The sequence below is a fragment of the Pteropus alecto genome, unplaced genomic scaffold (assembly GCF_000325575.1).
Source record: "Pteropus alecto unplaced genomic scaffold, ASM32557v1 scaffold50, whole genome shotgun sequence".
NCBI lineage: Eukaryota > Metazoa > Chordata > Mammalia > Chiroptera > Pteropodidae > Pteropus > Pteropus alecto.
The window spans coordinates 4,434,206-4,456,307 of NW_006431918.1; the positions used below are offsets into that span (position 1 = coordinate 4,434,206).

The window sequence follows — 22,102 nt, forward strand, 5'->3', positions numbered from 1 at the left end:
CCACTGGCCATTGTCCATCCCTGGATTGCGATCAAAGTCCTCTACAGTCCCACCTAATAGCCTCTACTCTCCAGAAGAATTGAAAACATGATCATGCAAAAACTTGTACATAAATGTTCATAGCAGCATTATTCATAATAGTCAAAAATTATAAACACCCAGAAATCCATCAACTAACTGATGAATGCATAAGCAAAATGTAGTAAATCCATACAATGGAAGATCATTCACCCTTAAAAAAAAGAAGGAAATTCTGATACAAGCTACAGCATGAATGAACTTTGAAGGCAATATGCTAAGTGAAATAAGCCAGACACAAAAGGACAAATATTGTTGTATGATTCCACTTTTATGAGGTACCTAGGGTAGTCAAATTCATAGAGACAGAAAGCAGAACAGAGGTTACCAAAGGATGGAGAGTCATTGTTTAAGGAGTACAGAGTTTCACTTTCAGTTGCTGAAAAAGTTTTGCAGATGGATGGCTGTGATGGTTGCACAACAATGTGAATGTATGAAACTTTACACTTAATAATGGTCGAAATGGTAAATTTTATGTTATATATATTTTACCAATTTTTTTTTAGAAAGCAAGGGTGAGAAAAAGCAATAAAGTTATGATACATGGTAAAACATAGATGAATTTGAAAATGACATGCTAAATGAAAGAAACAGAGGCCACCATATTATATGACTCCATTGATATAAAGTGTCCAGAATAGGCAAATCCATAGAGACAGAAAATAGATTTGTGGTTTTCAGGGACTGGAGAACAAGAGGAAGAAGGATTGACTGTAATGGCTGTGGGATTTCTTTTTGGGGTAATGAAAATGTTCTGGAATTAGATAGTGATAGCTATACAACCTTGTAAATATACTAAAAACAATTGAATTGTACACTTAAAATGCTGAATTTTATGGCATGTGAATTATATCTCATTTAAAATAAATGAGGATTACTTTAAAAAACTATACTTGGATTTCTTTAACTCCTGATATATGTAATAAACTTGAAATATTCCATCTTTAAAAGCATACAGTCAAAGCCTTCTTCCTTAAGGGAGCATCTTTGACCCAGAGTGTAACAGCAGACAGAATGCCCTTTCCTGTGAGTTACTGAAACTCGTTTTCCTAAGTGCCTTAGTCCATACAGGCTGTTATAACAAAATACATAGACTGGGTGACTTATAAACAACAGAAATTTCTCATAGTTCTAATGGCTAGGAAGTCCAAGATCAAGGTGTTGGCAGATTCGATGTCTGGTGATATCCTTTTTCTGGTTCATAAGACAACTTTTCACTGCAACCTCACATGGTAGAAAGGGTGAGGAATTAATCTCTCTAGGGTCTCTTTTATAAGGACACTAATCCCATTCATGAGGGCTCTACCCTCATGACTTGATCACCTCTCAAAGGCCCCATCTCCTAATACTGTCACCTTAGGAGTTAGGTTTCGACATATGAATTTTGCGAAGACATAAACATTCAGTCTATTGCACTAACACTAAGTACTATTTCTTAATCGGCCACCAATTATTTTCTGTACTGTCTATAAGCTTCAGTGTAAGGATATTTTTTAACTTAAGTTTAAAAAACTTCATATCCATAATGTCTCTGGAAGGATTCACGAGAAAAGCTGGACAACACTGGTTTCCTCCAGGGAGGAGAACTGTGAGTCTGGGACAGAGTAAAAGAGACTCTTTTAGCTGACTAGACTTTCATATCTTTTGATATTTTTTAATCATGTGAATGTATTGCTTATTCAAAATAATAATAAAGCTTTATAAAATAAGTTTACTAAAGATTAAGAAATTTAAAAGACCCCAAAATTTTAATCTAGCTGAGTTTTTCTCATAATCTATATATGTTTTTAAACTGATTTTGCATATATTGCCAACAACTTAAAAAGACAGTTATCTGGAATGACTATTTTTGTGCCAGCTATCATTTCACTTACTGGCTAATTTTCAGCCAGTATTTGGCATGGTTGACCAGCTTCTGTTTCTGTTGATTGATTGGTGGCCTTGCCAGTTGTTAAATATTTTTAATATCACCTTGGATAAAACTCACAGTCTTCAAACTTTTTAATAGATCTTGTTTACTTTATTTTATTTTTTACCATAGCTAATAGAAATGTGTATTTGCAAAGATTACTAATTATCTATCTTCTCCAATAAACTAATCTACAGGGGGGCAGATATGGTTCTACAGTGCTCTTTGTTGCACGTTCTTTGATATTACCAGGCATTTAACAAATATTTTCTAAATGCATAGATGGTACTCTTTCTTGCCTAACGACAAAGTTGTTCCTTAAATTCATTAGATAGTCTGTATACTTTCATGAAAGCCACATTAATGAAGCCCAGTTTACTCTTATTTAATTTTCTCTTTATTTTAGTTTTTAGATTTTTTTGTTGGTGTGTTTCATGAACACCATAAGAGATTGATAACATATGAATAGCAATTGTTTCCCCCCCAAAAAAAGAAAGAAAGAAAGAAAGGAGAAATAGGATACCGATTTTTTTTTTTTTACTTAACATTACTTGGGATTTTCATTGCAGGGATCAAATATTGGTCTTAAAGCTCAATCTATTATTAGAAATAAAGTCATTTAAAAAAAAATCTGGGCATTGTGAGGTAAGGTGTAATATGAAACCTATTCATCTTCTTGGGAAAAAACTGTTACGCAATTAAACACTTCTTTTTTAGCAAAACAGAAAGTGGGCATATGTGTGACAAACACAAGAAAAGAAAAAGAAACCTATTCAATGACAGACAATTTGAAAGTATTTTATGTTTGGCCAAAGAATGTCATTTTTGTTCATACATTTGCACATGGTCCTGTATGTGCAAATGTTTGAACAAAATGTTTTATACAGTGACAAACAAAATAATTAAGAGAAACTGAAAAGCTCTTCTGCTGTTCCATGCTGCTACTTAATCCCTTACCTCTCAAATGTTCTCTGCCCTTCAATCCCTTTTAGGAAGGACAATTGCCTCCCAATCAGCAGAACACAACAGAAGTATTATAGATGAAAGAAAGCATCTCAAACTTTGTCCCAGCTTCTATGTTGTTAAAAGAAATAATAGTGATATTATAGAGAATTTGAAAAAAGAAGATAACATTACTTTTAACTTTAAAATTCAAAAGAGAAACTGGGAAAAATGTTTTGCAAATTGTATGGTAAAGCTTAATATCTGGGATATATAAAGAGCTCCTACAAATCAATAAGAAAAATGCAAGTACCCTTACAGAATTATGGGCTCATAAAATAATGAGAAACATACAAAAATATATAAATGCCCAATAAACACAAAATATGCTCTATTTCACTAAAATTAGAGAAATATAAATTAAAATAATGAGATTCCCAAACCCACTTTTAGTCTATGTGGCAAAAATTTAAGAGCTAGATAATATCCAATGTTAAGTAAGGATTCACTGGGGACTAGGAGGATATACTTAAACACAGTTAGAGGTAATGTAAAATAATAAAGACTTTTAAAAGGCAATTTGACAGAATCTATTAAATTTTTAAATGCAAATATCCTTTGAACCTATAAACCCACTTCTATTTATCTGTGCTAGAGAAATATTCACAGGAGACAAGAAAAGACGTGTTCCAGGATATTGCAGTTTTTGGTTTTTGTTTTTGTTTCTGTGGGGTTTGTTTGTTTGTTTGTTTTTGTATTGGAAACACCTAAATGGTATCAATAATAAATTGAGTAAACAGATCATGGCATATCCATCCTACCATGAATGAATGAGAAAATACTATGCTCTGGAGTTCATTACGTATCAGGACATCTATGGCTATATTTTGTTTGTTTTTTAAACTGCTGTGTAGTATTCCATAGGATGGGTATACTCTAATATATCTGACTGCTTCCCTATTAATGGACGTATGTGTATGTAAATGCATAGAAATGCATGAACGTCAAACTGAGAGCAGTGGTTATTTCTGGAGAATAGAGTGAGATTTGATAAGGAGGATTTTCATATTTAATTCTATATGTACCAATTTGAAACTTAAAACAATTTAATTGTGAAATTAAGTTTTGACAATAGGACTCAGAAACTCAACCAGATTAAAATAATATAACCAATAAGCAGAAAATATCAAGCCCCCCTCTTTATCTCGTCCCTCACTCCCCCATGAGCTTTTCCTTGCCATTCCATGTGAGATGAGTGGAACCTGATGGCTCTAGCAACTGTCCTCACTTCCTGGACCTGCAGCAAAAATCCTTGCGATAACTACTCTGAAAATATGATTTTCACAATTCTATTGAGTCAAGAAAACCCTATTTAAAAGAATTAAAATGATTTTAAATATATTATAAATATGATATGATGTAATGTAATGTGAAAAACGAACTATGAAGTGAGATACCGTACATGAAACCAAGATAGGAGAATGATCCTAGCTGCTCCCCAGTCTCACACATTGGATCCCTGACTACTAAGTTAAGGGTGTTTTTACTTGAGAGATGCTGGGTGAGATGCAGATTATCAAATTCCTGCACAGTTGACTCTTCCGTGGATTATTTACTTTTTGTATTGTTCCTAGCATCTCTTAAATGCCAAAGAGATTTTCCCCAACTATTAGGCATTCTTCTGAGTCATCCTATTCAATTGGTAGGAGCTCAAGGAATGCAAATTAATTTTCTATTAACCTACACAAACACAATTAGAAAGGAAAATCTCTTGAGGCAAAGAACACCTATCAAAGCCAAATTTAAATTACCTTTGATCATTGTAATTAGGAAAATGAGAAACCAATATAATTATCTTTTTAATCCCTAAAGAAAAATGTTTTAATGTTTTCTTTTATAGATTTCTTCAGCATTTTATAATCCCAATGTTCTTTTATATTCATTTTAAATCATTCCTTTTTTAATCTGAGCCCAATGAAGTAGATGAGCTAACCTCAATCATTCTCAATGTATTTGCCATCCTCGTCAATGTACAAACGTAGTAATTTTATGCTTTTCTGTTTGTTTGCATATATATTCTTTTCACTTTGATTTAACCCACATACTTATTATTTTAACTTCACTGTGATCATTTATAGTAATAGTTGCCATATTTACAATGAGTCATGCAGTCTATTAGGAATTTTATACATATATTCTTTTATTTACTCCTCAAAACAACCCTACAATGTGCATATAATTATTCTTAATATATAAATGAGGAAATTAAGACTGAGAGAGGTTGTTAGTGGTGGAGCTGGGATTTAGTAATTTATTTCTAATAAGTATTAGAAATAATAGAATATTGTCAGTAAGACTCCCAATAGTCTCATTCCCAAGTCCACCATCAACATAATGCCACTTTCTCTTACCATGTTGATCTATTATAGTTTGCTTAACTGATCCCCTACTGTTAGACATTTTGGGTTATTTCTGATTTCTTGCAGTGACAGTAACATCTCAGGGAATTTTTTTTTGTAATCGTAATCATCCTGGGTCCCTGTGTAGCTGAGTTTCTACAGAGCTACATAGCAGTAATTTAAAAAATAAATTCCAATTTTCATTTTGTGTCTCAAAGAAAAATAACGGAGGAGCCAATTTAAAACTCTTAATACTTCTCAATCTCATTCCTTCATTCCTTGGTTCTCTCACACTCTAGAACTGCTCAGGCGATGGCTGTCTGAACCCCCAAACTCCCAACAAGCCAAAACCCCACAGCTTTTCTGTCTTCTCACAGCTCCCCATGGCTCTTTATCTTATAGATCAATGCATCTTCTTGGGCCTGGTCCTTCACCTGGTCCTAGCCATTCTGTTCTGGCTTTTCTCGATTCATTTTAATAATCCATCACAAAAGAAAGGAAGTCACCTTTTCTGATATTTGAAGATATGGATTGTGTAGAAATAGGGATAGGAGAAATCAGAAAACACTCACACATGAATACGTTTTTTCTCATTTACTTGTAAGTTAAGGATTTTGGTGTTTTTATTCATTTTGAAATTTTTTCCCCCCTCTTGACTTATAGTCTTCCAAGTGAGATTCCTGGGTCATTGAATAGTGAATAGTTTTAATCAAGACGTATTCCTACTAATTAAAAAAATACATTGTATGACTATAGTGAAGCTGATTTGTCATAAGGCTTGTACACAATACATTTTTGCTTTATATGCCTTTTTAGATAGTGTATTTTATGATCATAACTAAAGTTCATTATAAATTTCTGATTACTTTATAATAACTAATAAATATCTAAATGTGTAGTGCATTAGTATACAAAATACAAGTAGTCCCAAACTTCCCTTTTTAATGGGCTAAAGAAGAAGAGAGGTTTAGACTCTGGTGACGTGGCTTATTCAGCTGGTAGATATTCCCATAGAGCCTTTTCTTGGGTTTTGGCCAGCCCCCAAGTTCTTAATTTTGATCAGTCTGTTTTAGGATTATGTCTGGGGAAAATTGTGAAGTAACCAAAGCTTTTGTTTGGCATGCCCCAGATTACTTCGGTATCTACCTCGTTTCTCTGGCACTCCTCTTTTCCAGGTCCTCCTATCAATATTTCCTCTCCTATCACACCCGTCATTTACATAGTGGGACTTTCAGTCAATCAATATACTTCCCTTCTCAGGGGTATTTGCATGTTACACCGTATCTCCAACTATGAATGCAAAAGTTTATTTCTGGTCTTGGAGTTTAGGACTGGTGAGCTAATACAGAAACTCTGGAGAGAGCTGCACAGGTGCCTTCTCTTGAAATTATATTTTATAAGTATATGTGTTCTCAGTTTATGGATATCGACAGCTCCCAACTTAACTGTTCTTATATAACTGCAAGTTCTGAGGTCAAGTACATGTCTGTGTACACACTCAGGTCTTAACCAGGCCCACACATGTAAATGTGAGAAAGGACAGGTAGGTGGCAAAATATAGAATTTACTAATTAGGGAAAAGAAATACATGGTATTTATTAGGAATAAATTACTAAATTCTCCATGCCATTCTTTTCATCATTTGGAATCTCTGGTATCATACTAAACCTGGAGCTTTTTATTTTCTTTTGTCTTCTTCCCCGCCCCACTCCAGTTTGACAAATGGACAGACTCTCAAAGGAAAAGAATCCTGATAGGCCTTTTGGAACGCTGCTCCCTGTCACAGCAAAAGTTCTGCTGTCGAAAGCTTCAGGAGAAAATTCCAGCAGAAGCTCTGGATTTTACTACCACGCTTCCAAGAGTGTTATCCTTATACATCTTTTCTTTCCTGGACCCCCGAAGCCTTTGTCGTTGTGCGCAGGTAAAGGGAAAGAAGCAGTGTAGGGCGTTTTTTAAAGACAGCCTAGAAAACGCTGAAACTTGAGGAGAAGGAAAAAGCACATACGGCAGGTCCTCTAATAAAGTCATTTCCTTTAACTTTGTTTCATTATAATGTTGATGAGATGCCCTAGGAACTTAACTTTTGTTTGTATCAATTAACCTATGATAAAACTGCTTTCTATACTTTGTTTCACTTAAAGTTGCAGAACCTATCAACATTAAGTGAGGACTTAACTGTTGACAAAGCCAAGAAATAGATGAGATAGTCAGTATGTTTAGTCTGTATAGTTTGGATTAACCCCATCTCCTTTGTGTCTAACTATATTTAGTGCACAAAAGGGGGGCAGAGTATAGGTACTATATTTAGTGCACAAAAGTGGGGGGAGTATAAGTACACAAAAATATATTAGCTAGTTTAGGGGGACAAACACACATAGAAGAAGAGGTTCATTAGCAGGGTAGTTTATATTGCACAGGATACCACTACAATAAAATCCTAAATTATATAGTGCAGGCCATTCATAAATAGAAAAACTCAAAATAAGGTGCTATGAAATATGTACAAAAATATATGAGACTAAAAGAGTTCAGAGCGAACAGATGTGTTCACGGAGGCTTTGGAAAAGGAGGCAACCATTATTTTCTTGTATGTAATTCCATGGTGTGTTAAAGGGCAGTAAAAAATAAAGATATAAAACTGGTAATAATTTTGTTGAATCTTTTCATAGAGTCTAGTAATACCAGAAATTACCTGTTACTGTGCATTCATACATGTGTAGCATGTTAACTTTAGTTTTTAAATTTAAGAAAATAAGTTCAGTGAAAGATGAATTATTCAATAAATGGTGTTGAGACAATTGAACAGCTATCCAAAAAAAAATATCTAGGAGGATAAAAGATTGATACGAAATCAAAAAAACCATTAAAGTACTCAAAACATAGGAAAGGAGGCCTCTGTGAGTATTCTATAATACTTGGAAGCCTTAAAAGAAAATATACAATTTAAGATCTTGCTTTATTCATTTTGTGTATATGTATATCTATATATATTAGATATATGTTCATTGTGTATATTTTATAAACAAGAATAAAGAAAGCTAGATTTTAAATTGACTATAAAAATTAAAATTTTCTCTATAGAAAAAAGCAAATAAATAAATCCAAATAGTAAACAGGAAAACACATATTACCAATGAAGGGCTAATTCCCTTATTTTTTAAAAGAACTCCTGTAAATCTATATTAAGAAGAAGAAAAAATGACCAACAACCCAGCAGAAAAGTGAGAAAAAGAAATGACCAAGTAATTCATAGAAGGAAAGGTGGAAGTTTTTAAAATGTGTAAGATGCTTAGCCTCATTATGTCATGCCATCTTTCATGATTCAGATTGACTGATATATATATTTTTTTTTAATGATAATATTCTATATTGGTAAGGGTGTGAGGAAACAAGAACTTTCATATATTATCAATAGGTAAATTGGTGCAAACGCCATGGAGAACAATTTGGGAATATTAAATTATTGAATAAAGATGCCCTTTGACGTAGCATTTTCACTTCCTGGAATTTGTCTGACGGTATATTTCAACATATGCAAAATTATGTCTGTGTAAGAATATTTGTAATAGCAAAGGTTTGGAAACAATGGAAGTGCCCACTATTAGGGGACTGGTTACATAATTTGCAACAATCTCCAAGACATATCATCAGTGAAAAAAGCAAAGGTACAGAACTGTCCTATTATTTTGGAAAGATAAGGAACACATACACATTGTTAATATAGGCCTGGAGTATTTCTGGAATGACGCACAAGAAGCTGGTGACAGTGGTTACATCTGAGAAAGGAAATTAGTGGTTAGAGGAGGACTGGGATGACACAGACAGACAGAAAGACAGACTTTTTACTGTGTGCCCCTTTGTATTTTTGAATTTAGTATTAATATGCACATATTACTTATTCCAAAAATGAAACAAAATTTTTAAAAGAGCATAGCATTCTTAATGTCTAATAATACGAGAATATTATATAATGAATTATTATGCAGCTATTAGAAAATGTGGTTTGGAAGAACAGGATATCTAGGGTATCTAAAATGAAGAAAGCATGATTTTAAACTGTATATAGTTTTCCAATTTTGTTTCGTATATACCTAAAAAAGAAAAAGAAAAGAACTCTACTAGGTTGTTAATAATGGTAATCTCTGATTTGATGGGGTTATAGTATTGTTTTTCTTTAAACTTATCAGAATTTTCCTAGTTTTCCACAGTAAGAATGTTATCACCCAAGAGAAATGTTTTTTGAAATAGCTAATCCTATCATCTATGCACACCATATGTCACTCTTACAAGATTTCAGCATTATATTTGTTCCCAGTACTGACTGTGAGGAAGACACAGGTAGTTGTTTTTTAGCTGTATGTAAAGTGAATAATAAATTTATTGCACTAAAATGAGCTTGAGCTACTAAAAAGATATGGGGGGGTGTCTTATAGTTTTGAAAGCTATCTACCCTTTAATTCTCCTCATTCCTGTCTACCTTAAAAGATAAGAAAAGAAAAAAACAAAACAAAACAAATAAAAAACCTCATCTACAATGGGGGGAAAAAAAACCCAACTTAAATACCCAAGTCTAAACAATCTCTAAGGAAAAGAATGAGAATTGAAAAAGTTTTCTCCCTATCCCCTTCCTCTAAAAACCTCACCTCTCCACTGAGCTCCGGGTTAATCAGTCATATGTGGATTACAGTTGGTGTTGTTTCATTCTGGGCTTGAATAAAATAGATGTGATTTCTGTTCCTGCCTGGGGGATTTGTCAGATACTCTAACCTTTTTCCTCCTTCAAGCTCTTGAACCTCTTATTTCTTCCAATCGTGCCCTCCTCTGTCCTGCATGTCTCATCTTCTGCACATAAAACAATGCTAAACATATTAGGAATTCAATACATGGTGAATGGAAGGAGGGAGGAAAAGAGGTGATAGATAAATGGATTTATGTATAGCAAGGCCCATTATAGAGTGTTCGGTTTATTTATTTATTTATTTATTTTTGGTGTTCGCATTATTAATTTGTTAATTTGTTAATGAAAAAGAGGCCAGTTTTCCAAGGATGAAATTTGGGTTTGAAAGTTGGACGTCATCTTTGCAACTCTCATAGCTAAGACACAGAACACCTAGTCTCAACTTTATATATGAACTTGATCCTAGTTTCCAGCAAGACTTATTCAAAATGTGGACTAAATTATTGTAAGTATTGATACACATAGGGTCACCTCCACTATTTGCTGGATGTGTGAGACTGGCCATTATGAAAATGAAATGTATGGAACAAATACTTTGTGTGTTATGGAATCTTAAAGGCTACATAAGACACACCATATAGTACCAGTATTTATATTCTATGTATGAAATTTCTATTTAGTTAAATCGTAAGAATGGAGGGAAAATGCATACCATGAACTAAGCAAACAACGTGCAGACCTGAGTTTCTATAACCTTTGTGTAATTTTCATATGAAATTCAGGAACCTTTAGGAAATTCCAAAGTGTATCTGAGCCTTGGTTTCCTTGTTTGCAATAGGAGAGTAATAATTTTACTTACCTCCTTAGATTGCTATGAGGATGGTTAATAGATGCTCAATAAATATTAGTTGACTCTGACTCTAAGTCTGAATTAACCTTTTAAAGAAAATCCTCCTGCCTGAGTAGGAAGCACTTTGGGTAGGAGGTAACTATTTAAGCTGTGATTTAGAGGGAAAAAAATGAAAAAGCTATCTCAGGTCCAGGGTAATAGCTCAAACCCAGAGAAAGTGGACATGTGTACTAAGTAGATTTTTGTTTGTTTGTCATTTTTTTCCAGGTGAGCTGGCACTGGAAGAACTTAACTGAGCTGGATCAGCTCTGGATGCTCAAATGTTTACGGTTTAACTGGTACATCAGCTTCTCTCCAACTCCCTTTGAGCAGGGTATATGGAAGAAGCACTACATTCAAAAGGTGAAAGAACTTCATGTTACCAAGCCTAAGGTAAATTTGGGGCAAAAAGCAACAAACTTACAAACATCAGCTATTTGGGAATTCTAGAACTAAAACTAAATGATCTCACTTCACCTTGGGGAAGAGAGTTGGTTCAAAGGAAGTATACTATGACTTCAAATTCTCCTTTTCTTAGAATTTGACTGCCATTTTCAAGATATCCATGTTACTTGAGAGCCCTCATGTGACACTCCCAAACCACAGTTTCACCCAGGAGGGTAGGACTGTGGAGCGCCTCACTCTGTCCAGGTCCTGGATGTTATATCTCTGACTCACACGCCAGACAGTTCTGATACTGGGACTCTGTGGGTAATGTCCAGTATTTGTTATGTGTGGGTCATCAAGTTTTACTTTACTAATTTAAATTTCTCTGATTCTTCCAGGTCAGCTGAACTTTAATTTTGTATCATTTATAAAGAAAAATTTTCCAGTAAATTAATATTTAGGGAAGGGCATAATAGACATATTAAAGTTCTTTTTATGCTAGAAACTAGTAATGTAAAGCATTTATATGTAGTCATAAAAAGTAAATAATACAAGAATATTTTTTCTAGGGGCTTTCTATGTATTATAACCAATGGTTATATTTATTCTTATAGTCACAGTTAATTAGATAACTTACGAGGAATTTTTATGAGCCTTTTCTCCATGGTATGATCTATACATGTGCAGAGTTGTGCATCGTTTTGTACGATAAATGAGTTCCTGGAAAATTATGTGTAAATTAAATTTTTAAATGATTTTTAAAACCACAGGGGTACCATAATCTATGCAAAAGCTGCAGTGAATCCTTTTAAAATTGAAGAATCCTTTTGAAATATGAATAGTCAACTCCTAACTTGCTCATTTAGGTTTGGTTTTATTGTGTTTTGTGAAAGTAGAATCCATCTACATTTAATGCAGTACTTAACTATGCATAATTAATATTGTTACAATTGCAATGATAAAGCTAGTCGTTCTGATTTCAGTAATTGGTGTGCTCCATGAGATTTTCTTTAAAAAATTTTTTTAAACTGCAGTGATGGAAAAGTTATTTTAAAAATTACCTTAGCTATGACTTCTGTTCTCAAAAGCTTTTTTTGACTCTCATTCTCTATTGTGGGCAGGAATGGCATTTAATAGCTGAAGCTTGGGCTGTTCTGGGGCAGAGGAGTAAAAGTGATTAACCAATTTGTAGAATGAAGAAAGGTTTTGAGTATTATGTTAAACTGACTTCAATGCTTTGTCTTCAGCAATAACTTTTTCCACAAAATATTTATTCATAACTACATTTTAAAATAATGAATAGTTCTGAAGCAAGAAAATTTCTACCTCTTTGCTTAGTATTAAAATTCTGTATAAATTTTTTGTTATATTAAATTTGAGTTTTTCTGTTAAATAAATAGAGCTAAATTAGGAAGACAAAGGTTAATAAAATCAAATAATAACCTTAAATTTATTGGTTAAAGAAAAGAAGTAGATCTAAGTCTATTTCATAGTCAGAAAGACCAAGGTTATAAAGCCATCTGAACTAAGGTTAACAAAATAATCTGACTAAGGTTTTAAAGTCAGCTGTCATCACTATACATACTTGAATAATTTGTGTAATTCCCTGTGAGGTTGCTCCAATGATGCAGAACACAGGCAGCCACTACACGTAGAGTAGAGCATAATTTACCTTCCCTCAAACACCATCACCATCTCCCTTCCCCCCAATACCTGTACCTGGCATGAAAGCATTATATGAACAGATGGTAGTAGTTAATACTGGTTACCCCAACCTTAAATGAGAGGGCTGAACCAGAATGATTTTTATAACTGTAAGGCTATACTATCTACTCCAAAAAACATATTTCAAAAAGCTGTCATCTAGAAAAAAAAAAAGTAAGTTAAAACCAAAGTAATGGAAGAAATAATAGAGCTGAGATCGATGAAATTGAAAATGGTTAAACAGTAGAGAAAAATCAATGAAACACCAAAGCTGCTTCTTTGAAAACGTAAATAAAATTGATGTTTCTAGCTATACTGATCCAGGAAAAAATAGAGGGAAAACCCTATTACTAGTAACAGGTAAAAGAGGGGGACATCACTAAGGATCCAGTAGTCAGTAGGATGATGAGAGAATGCTACGAACAATTCCACGTCCCTGAATTCAACAACCTGGATGAAATGAACAACCACAAATTACAAAAACAGTCTCAATAAGAAATAGAAAACAGGAATAAATATCAATTTAAAAATTGAATTCTTAATTTTAACACTTTTCACAAAACTCCAGACCCAGATAAATCCATCGTTGAATTCTATCACACATTTAAGGAAGAAATACAAATTCTACATAAACCCTTTCAGAAAATATAGGAAGAAGTAACACTTTCCAACTTATTATCTTTATACCAAAACCAGATAAAGATTTTACAAGAGTCTATGGCCATGCTACCCTGAATAAGCCCAATCCTGTCTGATCTCGGAAGCTAAGCAGGGTCAGGCCTGGTTAGTACTTGGATGGGAGACCGCCTAGGAAAACCAGGTGCTGTAGGCTTAAAAAATAAGGGATCGTAAACTGACAAAGTCCTTGCAATCTTTGAGGTCAACCAAGGGTTGCCTCGCCTAAAAAAAAAAAAAAATCCTCAAACTCTTCCAAAAAATCGAAGAGGAGGCAATCCTTCCCAACTCATTTTATGAGGCCAATATTACCCTGATATCAAAACTTGGTAAAGATAACTCAAAAAAAGCAAAACCACAGACCAATGTCCCTCATGAACACAGACATAAAAATTCTTTAAAAAATATTAGCAAATTAAATCCGATATTATATATAAAAAAAGAATAACACATGATGAACAAGTGGAATGTATTCAAGGAGAATAAGGTTGGAATAATATTCAAAAATCAATTGATGTAATTTACAGAATAAAAGAGAAAACGTGATGATTTCAGTATATAAACAAGCATTTAACAAAAAACAGCATTCATTCATGATTTTTTAAATTCTCAAAATAACTTTAGGTGAACAAAAATTTTGTTTACATAATACAGAAAAGTCATCACAGTTTTCATTACCTGTTTTGTTAAAGTGTCAACCATTTCATCATTTTCAGAATTAATGATGTTTATATATAATTACTGGTATTTATGCCTGAATTTCCCTCTGTAATTGATTTTAATTATCATATATTATTTATTCCCATTGGTATTAAACTAGACCTCCTCCAGCAAAAGCGGACTTCATGTAGTATAAGCTCAGAGAAACAAATGTCCATTCTAAATGAGACCTGCATAAAATATTCAGTACTAAACCAATAAATAGTAAGCTGTCAGTTATATAAATATAAAATGTCTTCTTAATCTACCAGATTACAATCATTCATGAAATAAGCAAAAATTTTTAAAAACTGTTATGTGCTGGATGCTAAGAGTATAATGATCCTAACCATTAGAGCCTAGTCTAGTGGCCTAGGACACGGACAAACAAATAGTTACAATACTTAATATTAAGTGCTATTCTGCAATAGAAATATATACAAAGAGCAATTGAAACAAGTATAAGAAATTGATTCTGCTTGGAGGGACTGGGGAATGTCTTAATTTTCACAAGCAATTCAGGCAAACCAATTCACCAAGCAAAGCTTCCCTAATCTCCTTAAGAACAAAAATTAAGCCTTTAATGGCTTTTCAACATTCCAATACCATTTCCCTTAAGCTACAACCACATAAAAACCTCATGAATTTCACATCTAAAAAATAGACTTTGAATATGTGAAAGTAAAGCAAAAGTATTTGGGGGGGCGCGCAGATGAAGTTTCAATAATTGATAAAATCTATAATCTACCCCTATGTAACTTGAAATTGTCTCTATGGGTTATAGGTAATTAGGACTGGAGTACTTTTTACTTTTTGAATGTATCTGTTTTATGGATAAATTAACTGCAATTGTGGAAAAACTATACAATGGTGCAGTAGAAAGGTTCGGTGTGTGAACTTGAAACAAGTCAGTCCTAGATTCGAATTCTTACCCTGTGTCTTACTATTTCTTTAGTAGTGGGCCAATTATTGGTTTATTCTTTCTTCAGTTTCCTCTCTTGTAAAACGGGAGTAGTAATGATTACTTCTTAGAATTATCATAAAAGTTAAATAAAATAATGCATGAAAACTTCCTGAGACAGTGCCTGGCACTAGCAAGTACTCCTGGGTTGGCGGCTGCTATAATCAATGTCACCATTATTATTGCCATTGTGGTGATGATGATGGTGAAGATTTTCTTTGTTTTGTTTGTTGTTGTTATTATTACAGTGTGTTAAGAGGAGAGATAATTAATTTTCTTCTTCCAGACACCTCCCAAAAATGGGCTTGTGATTGCTGATGTTCAACCAGTTCCAGGCAGTTCTCCAGAGGAAAAACAGTCTCCTTCATCAGCTTTCCGCTCCTCTTCCTCTTTAAGAAAGAAGAATCACCCAGGGGAGAAAGAACTCCCACCCTGGCGGTCCTCCGACAAGCATCCAACCGATATCATTCGCTTCAATTACCTGGACAACTGTGACCCCTTCGAGCCAATTTGGCAAGGGTGAGAAGCTCCATGCCCTTCTACACTTCTTTGTTTTTAGAAACAGTTTGTTGGTTCTTCAACACATGAAAAGATGAAAATAGAACTTACTGTGAAAAACGAATACTTTTTTATACATAGAAGCAAAAAACAATTGAAAAGCAAAGAAGCCATTATTGGCAAATTTGCCCTATTTGTTAGGATTTGTTTGCATTTGTAGTTGTAATTTAACACTACAGGGTTTTTTTTTTTAATATTTTAATATCTTAGAGTCCAATCAGGCACCATAGGGTTCATTCTAGTCTTTTCCTTTTCCATTCTTGTACCTCCCTTCTCTGACAATAAGAAACCTAGCTCTCACATGTATTTATTGTTTACTATATATAGATTATATATCATATATATGGTATATTATACATTGGCCCTTGAAAAACACAGGCAGTAAGGGTGCCAATCCCTGCATAGTCAAAAATGCAGGTATAACTTTTGACTCCTCCAAAACTTAACTACAGTCCACCCTTCACATCCGCGGGTTCAACTAACTACAGATCGAAAAGTGTTTTCCTTTTGTGGTTGAGAATCCATGGTTGGGAATTGGAAAATAACTGTTTTTGATCCACAGTTACTTGAATCCATGGATAATAAAGCCATGGATTCACTGAAAAAAATCTGTATATAGGTGGACCCGCACAGTTCAAACCCTTTTTATTCAAGGGTCAACTGTATATACACATGCAATTTTGTATAAAAATTGTGTTATGTATATATAAACACACATACATACAGAGTATAAATTTACTTACAAATTCTGAAAGTAATATACTATACCATTATTAAAACAAATCTACTAACTGGAATTCAATATTCGTTTATGGTTCTTTTTTGCCTTTAGTCTGAGGGTCTATACTTATAACACTGTGTTCAAAATTTAATGTTCTTTTTTTAAATATTGCCTTCAGTGTGGGTCTATTACATGGTTCTAAAGTTAAGACTTATAAAAGTATACAAAAGTGTATGAAAGTTTTACTTAGAGAAGTACCACCCTCTCTCTTCCCCTCTTCCCCTACCTTGTCATTTTTTCCACCTCATTCCCACTAACACATCTCATTCGTTCCTGGTTTTTTTTTTTGTTTGTTTATTTTATTGTTGCCTTTTACACAAAGTTATAAGAGATATAATTTTTCAACTATCTTATCGGCAAAAACTTTAAAGTTTGACACTGTGTTCTGTTGGTGAGGCTATGAGCAAACAGGTATCCCTCTTACATTGCTGGTAGGAATATCCATTGGCACAAACTTTATGGAGAGAAATTTGACAATACCAAGAAAAAAATCATATGTATTTACATTTTGACCTAGAAATCCCATTTCTAGGAATCAATGTTGAAAATACCAAAAGTACATCTGCACAAAGATATTTATTGCAGCATTGTTTCTGATTTTAAAATATTGGAAATAACTGCTCATATATAGGAAAGTGTTTGTTGAATTAACTACATATGGTCCATTCACATAATGCAGTACTAGGCAACTGTAAACATGAATGAGGAAGATCTCTATATGAAGAAGGACTGAAGAGGAGTGATTTCCAGGGTATATTGTTAAGTGAGAAAAGCAAATTGCAAAAGAGTATCTATAGTATGCTACCCATAGTATAAAAAGAAAGGAAAGTAAGAAAATCTACATCTGTATCTGTGTGTACATATATATCTATGCATTTATTAACACACATACACAAAGAATAAACAAGATGTTAATAAAATAAATTTTGAAATATTTGAATATATTTCAACAGATTCACATCAAGGCAATATAGGCTAGTGACAGTGTACACGCTCTGGAGCCATACTGCTTGTGTTCAAATCCAGGCTCCCATACTTCTAGCTGTATGACCCCGGGGAGGCTCTTAACTTCTCTGTGCCTCAGTTTCCACATCTGTAAAATGGCAGTAATAGTAATACCTAAGTCATAGAGTCACTGTGAGGATTAATATATGTGGCATGCTTACGATAGATCTAGCCACATAGCAAGTAAGCACTTCTTTTGTAGAATGGTTCCTAAAATTATATTATTTGGCTAATAAGAGAAAGTGGAATCCCAGAAGGCTTGATGACTTGGGGATATTGAGATTATGTGTGTGTTTCTAGGACCGTTGCAGTCTGATTGGAGGTGAGATGAGGTGATAGTGGTAACCCTCATGAAGCAGAAGTTGAGCTCTTTGAGAGCACAGACCATGCCTGACTCATCTTTACATTGCCAGTGGCTAGCATTACAATACACATTAAATGCTTGATTTTGAAAAATATGTAGCCATTGATTCATGAACTTAAAATTCATTGAGTTATATCAGAAAAAGTCCAGTCTACGGCCATGCCACCCTGAACATGCTCGATCTCGTCTGATCTTGGAAGCTAAGCAGGGTCGGGCCTGGTTAGTACTTGGATGGGAGACCATCTATGAATACCAGATGCTGTAGGTGTTAAAAAAAAAAAAAGAAAAAAGAAAAATCCAATTAGTTTGCTGATAATTTAGAAAGTACTGGGGGTGGAAAATGAGGTATAAAACAGTTTAAAATAAATATTATCATTTACATTAAAAATGGGTGGAGGTGAAAGAAAATGTATAAATTTGTCTATACATAAAATATCTCTGGAATATATACAAGAAACTGATACTATCTTTTGCCTTTGAGGAGGAGAGCTGTACGTTGGAGACAAAGATGGATAGAAAAGTTTTCACTGTATATCCTTTTGAACACTTGACTTTTGAATCACTGCAAATATATTGACTATGTATTGATTAATGTATATCTGGGGATTGTACTTAAGAGTTTGAATGAGGCCCTTAATCTGGTTGGTAGATGAGAGAGAGGTAAACTGAGATACTCAAGCATATGAATGGTACATTAACATAAAATAAATTCAATCTCCTGAGTGTTCTGTGAGACTTAAATACTATTTAGTAAAGGCAATAACTACATTAAAAAATGTACTGAACACTCCAATTAAAAGGCAGAGATTATCAGGATGGGTAAAAAGGCAAGAGCCAACTATATGCTTTTTACAAGAGACACACCTTAAATATAATGACACAGATAGGTTTAAAGATAAGTGATGAAAAAAGATATACCATGCAAAGAGTAAGCGTAAGAAGGCTAGAATGACCATTAATATCAGATAAAATGGACATCGAGACAAAGAATATTACCAAAGATAAAGAGGGGCATTTTATGATGAGACAGGGATCAACTAAACAGAAAGACATAACTGTTACAAATGTGTATGTACCCAATTACCAAGCCTCAAAGTACATAAGGCAAAAACTGATAGATCTAAAGAATAGAAAATTCCACAAACACATTTGTTTTTCAAGTGCATGTGCTACATTCACCAAAATAGACCAGATGTTTGGACTCTTCAAAGAGTGTCATGGGAACAAAAAGAAAAAAGAAGTGGGGAAAATGTTCTAGAACCTAAGAGATATAATAAGCAAATGTAATTTGAATCTAGATGGGATTTGGTTCAGAAGAGAAAGTTATAATAAGCATTCTTAGGATAATTGAAGAAATTTGATATGGACTGGGTATTAAAATGATTTTAAAAAAATACTATTCATTTACTAAGGTACAATGATACTAGTGTGGTTAGGTTGGTAAACATCTTTATCCTGGGAGATGAGTGTTGAAGTATTTAGGGGTGAAATGTCTACCATTTACTTTCTTATGGTGTGGCACATATAAATGCTGTGTATATATGTGTGTATATCTATGTATATAAGAGATAAAGCAAAAATAGCAAAATGTTATCAGTTGTTGACTCTAGTTAGAGAATATATGGGTAATCACTATACTATTCTTTCAACTATTCTGTATGTTTGAAATTTCTTAATTAAAAGTTGAGGGAAATTTTTGAAAGTTAAGCAGCAAGAAAGATTGAGGCAAAGCTGTTTTTTAAAATAAAACTTTTTATAATGGAAATTCAAATATAAACAAAAATAGAGAGACTAGAACCCCTTGTGACCATCATCAATTAATAGGTTTCAACTCGTGACTACTCTGGTTTCATCTCCCCCTCACCCCCTTTGCTTCCCCCAGATTACCTCTGAGACAAATCCAAATGTCATACCATTTCATTCTTACATATTTCAATGCATACCCTTAAAAGAAAGATTCTCTCTAAAAAATTATAACTTGGTACTACATCACATCTAAATCAACGAATGATTCCTTAGTATAATCAATCACATATCAAATCAGTCATTAAGTTTCCTCGAATGTCTCATAAGTGGCTGATATTTTTAAACAGTTGGTTTGTTTAGTCAGATTCCAAATAAGGCCTACATATTGCATTTGGTCCATGCATCACTTATGTCTTTTTTTCTTTTTTTTTTTATCCATAGGTTTTTCTCTCTCCTCCCTTTCTTCCTTCCTTTTTTTCTCTTACAATTTCTTTGTGATAGAAATCAGGTTATTTACCCTGTAGAGCTTCTCACCGTCTGAATTTTGCTGATGATACTCCCAGAATGCAGCTTAACACGTTCCGCTGCCTCCCGCACTTAGCTGTAATGGCGATGAGATCTAGAGTCTTGAGTATATTATGATCATGTACTCCCATGATGAGGCACATATTTCCGGTCGTCTCTCTTTTTGTGATGTTAGTAACCATTGATGATCATCGCTTAGATCCATTATTTTAGGCAATTTTTTTCTGAAAAGGGCCAGACAGCAAATACGTTAGGCTTTGTGGGACATGGCTCCATCACAACTGCTCAGCTCTGCCACTGCAGCCTGAAAATAACCATAGACAATATGCAGAAAATAAGCATGACTACGTTCCAATGAAACTTTATTTACAAAAACAGGCATCAGGCTGCAGTTGGCCTCTGGGCTATAGTTTGCTGACCCCTACTTTATCCTGATATATGGGTTTTTGGGTTTTTTTTTTAGAAAACAAATACTAATACTAAATGAACAATAGGATTACTGAAAACAGTTTAAGATTCCTTCGCTTGTGTTTTTGTTCTTAGGATATATTCTGTTAAGAATATTCAGACAAATTACCGTGTTAAAGTCCCATGAAGTAATTCTGTGTGTGCTAATGCCACCAACTCGATAGACAAGATCATTTGTTTCATTTTCTTTTTAGACTTTAGGGATTTTATTCCTTTGTTTCATTTTATAATTTTGAGAAAAACTGAGATGGTCTCAAAGTCAAATATGCAAAACAAAGCATATTTGGAGAAGTCTGTTCCTAGCCCTCCCTACTCTTCCTTGTACCTGATTGGAACACATGGAAATTTTACTTATAGGTAACCATTTTTCAAAATTTTATGGTATAGTCCTTCCACTTGAAAAAAAAAAAGCAAATACACACATACGCACACACTTTTTTGAAATAAATAGTAGCATACAACACATACCACTTTATCCACTTTTCTTCTTGTAACAATATATCCTGGAGATCACTCCACAGGATATATACAGACATGTTCTGCCTTCCTTTTTATAGCTTATAATACTTCATGTGTTGATGTGCCAGAGTTTATTCAACCAGTTCTCTATTGATAGACATTTGGCTTGTTTCCAGTTGAGTGAAGACGGTCTTTTAAATCACAGGAACAACAAAATCAAATGGACAGAGTTTTAAAATGATTATTTGTAATTTTTCCAATATTTTCCAATTTATAGAAGAAGGAAAAGACATGAAATGACCCCAGATGCCAGCCGACAGTCACATGATAAGAAAAATAAATTGCAGGACAGATCTAAGCTAAGAAAAGCACAGTCACTGGTGAGTATTGCTTACAAAAGATTACCCACCATAACATTAATGAAAATCTCTGTGTCTCTAACCCTAGTGCAAAATCGAATTTGTATTTTTAATCAGAATCTTCAAGTTGTAGTTTAAATCCTAGTCTCTGATACTGACTGACAAGCTGTATGACTTTGAAGATGCCCTTTATTTAATCTCTCTGTTTTATCATCTGTTTAAGAAAACAACAAAAAAAAGCCTAGATGAACTGATGAGTATGACTCTGCTTTGAAGATTATACAATATAAAGAGAACATTATTGTCATTTGGTTCTTTCTTCTGTTATGAGTCCTTTGGGGTGGGGAGAGAGGGGCTATAGACATTTCTCTACAGAAATTACTTATCTATAGAGCAAAGGTTCCACTGACCTAAGAAAAAGGTGTGCTTTCCATAGCTTTCCTGCTGCCAGTGGAACATGATTATAAAAGTGCATTCATTTCAAGTAACTTCAGAAAAAGTGAATTAAGAACTTTT

The 22,102-nt window shown here is 33.7% G+C and overlaps 1 protein-coding gene and 2 pseudogenes across 3 annotated transcripts in view; all 3 read left to right on the forward strand.

The window, feature by feature from the left end:
* Positions 1 to 22,102, forward strand: part of FBXO16 (F-box protein 16) — a 45,194-nt gene that overhangs the window by 12,027 nt on the left and 11,065 nt on the right. For 2 of the 3 annotated variants that reach the window (XM_006906243.3, XM_015600696.2), the window contains exons 4-7: positions 7,043 to 7,249; positions 11,124 to 11,288; positions 15,608 to 15,840; positions 21,505 to 21,607. In XM_006906243.3, the coding sequence (XP_006906305.1) occupies positions 7,043 to 7,249; positions 11,124 to 11,288; positions 15,608 to 15,840; positions 21,505 to 21,607 (708 nt within the window). Of the gene's footprint in view, positions 1 to 7,042; positions 7,250 to 11,123; positions 11,289 to 15,607; positions 15,841 to 21,504; positions 21,608 to 21,703; positions 21,883 to 22,102 lie in introns of those variants that run through there. The other variant, XM_015600697.2, reaches the window with a different exon arrangement.
* On the forward strand, positions 13,700 to 13,818 carry LOC112475185 (annotated as a pseudogene).
* LOC112475205 lies at positions 18,179 to 18,297 on the forward strand (annotated as a pseudogene).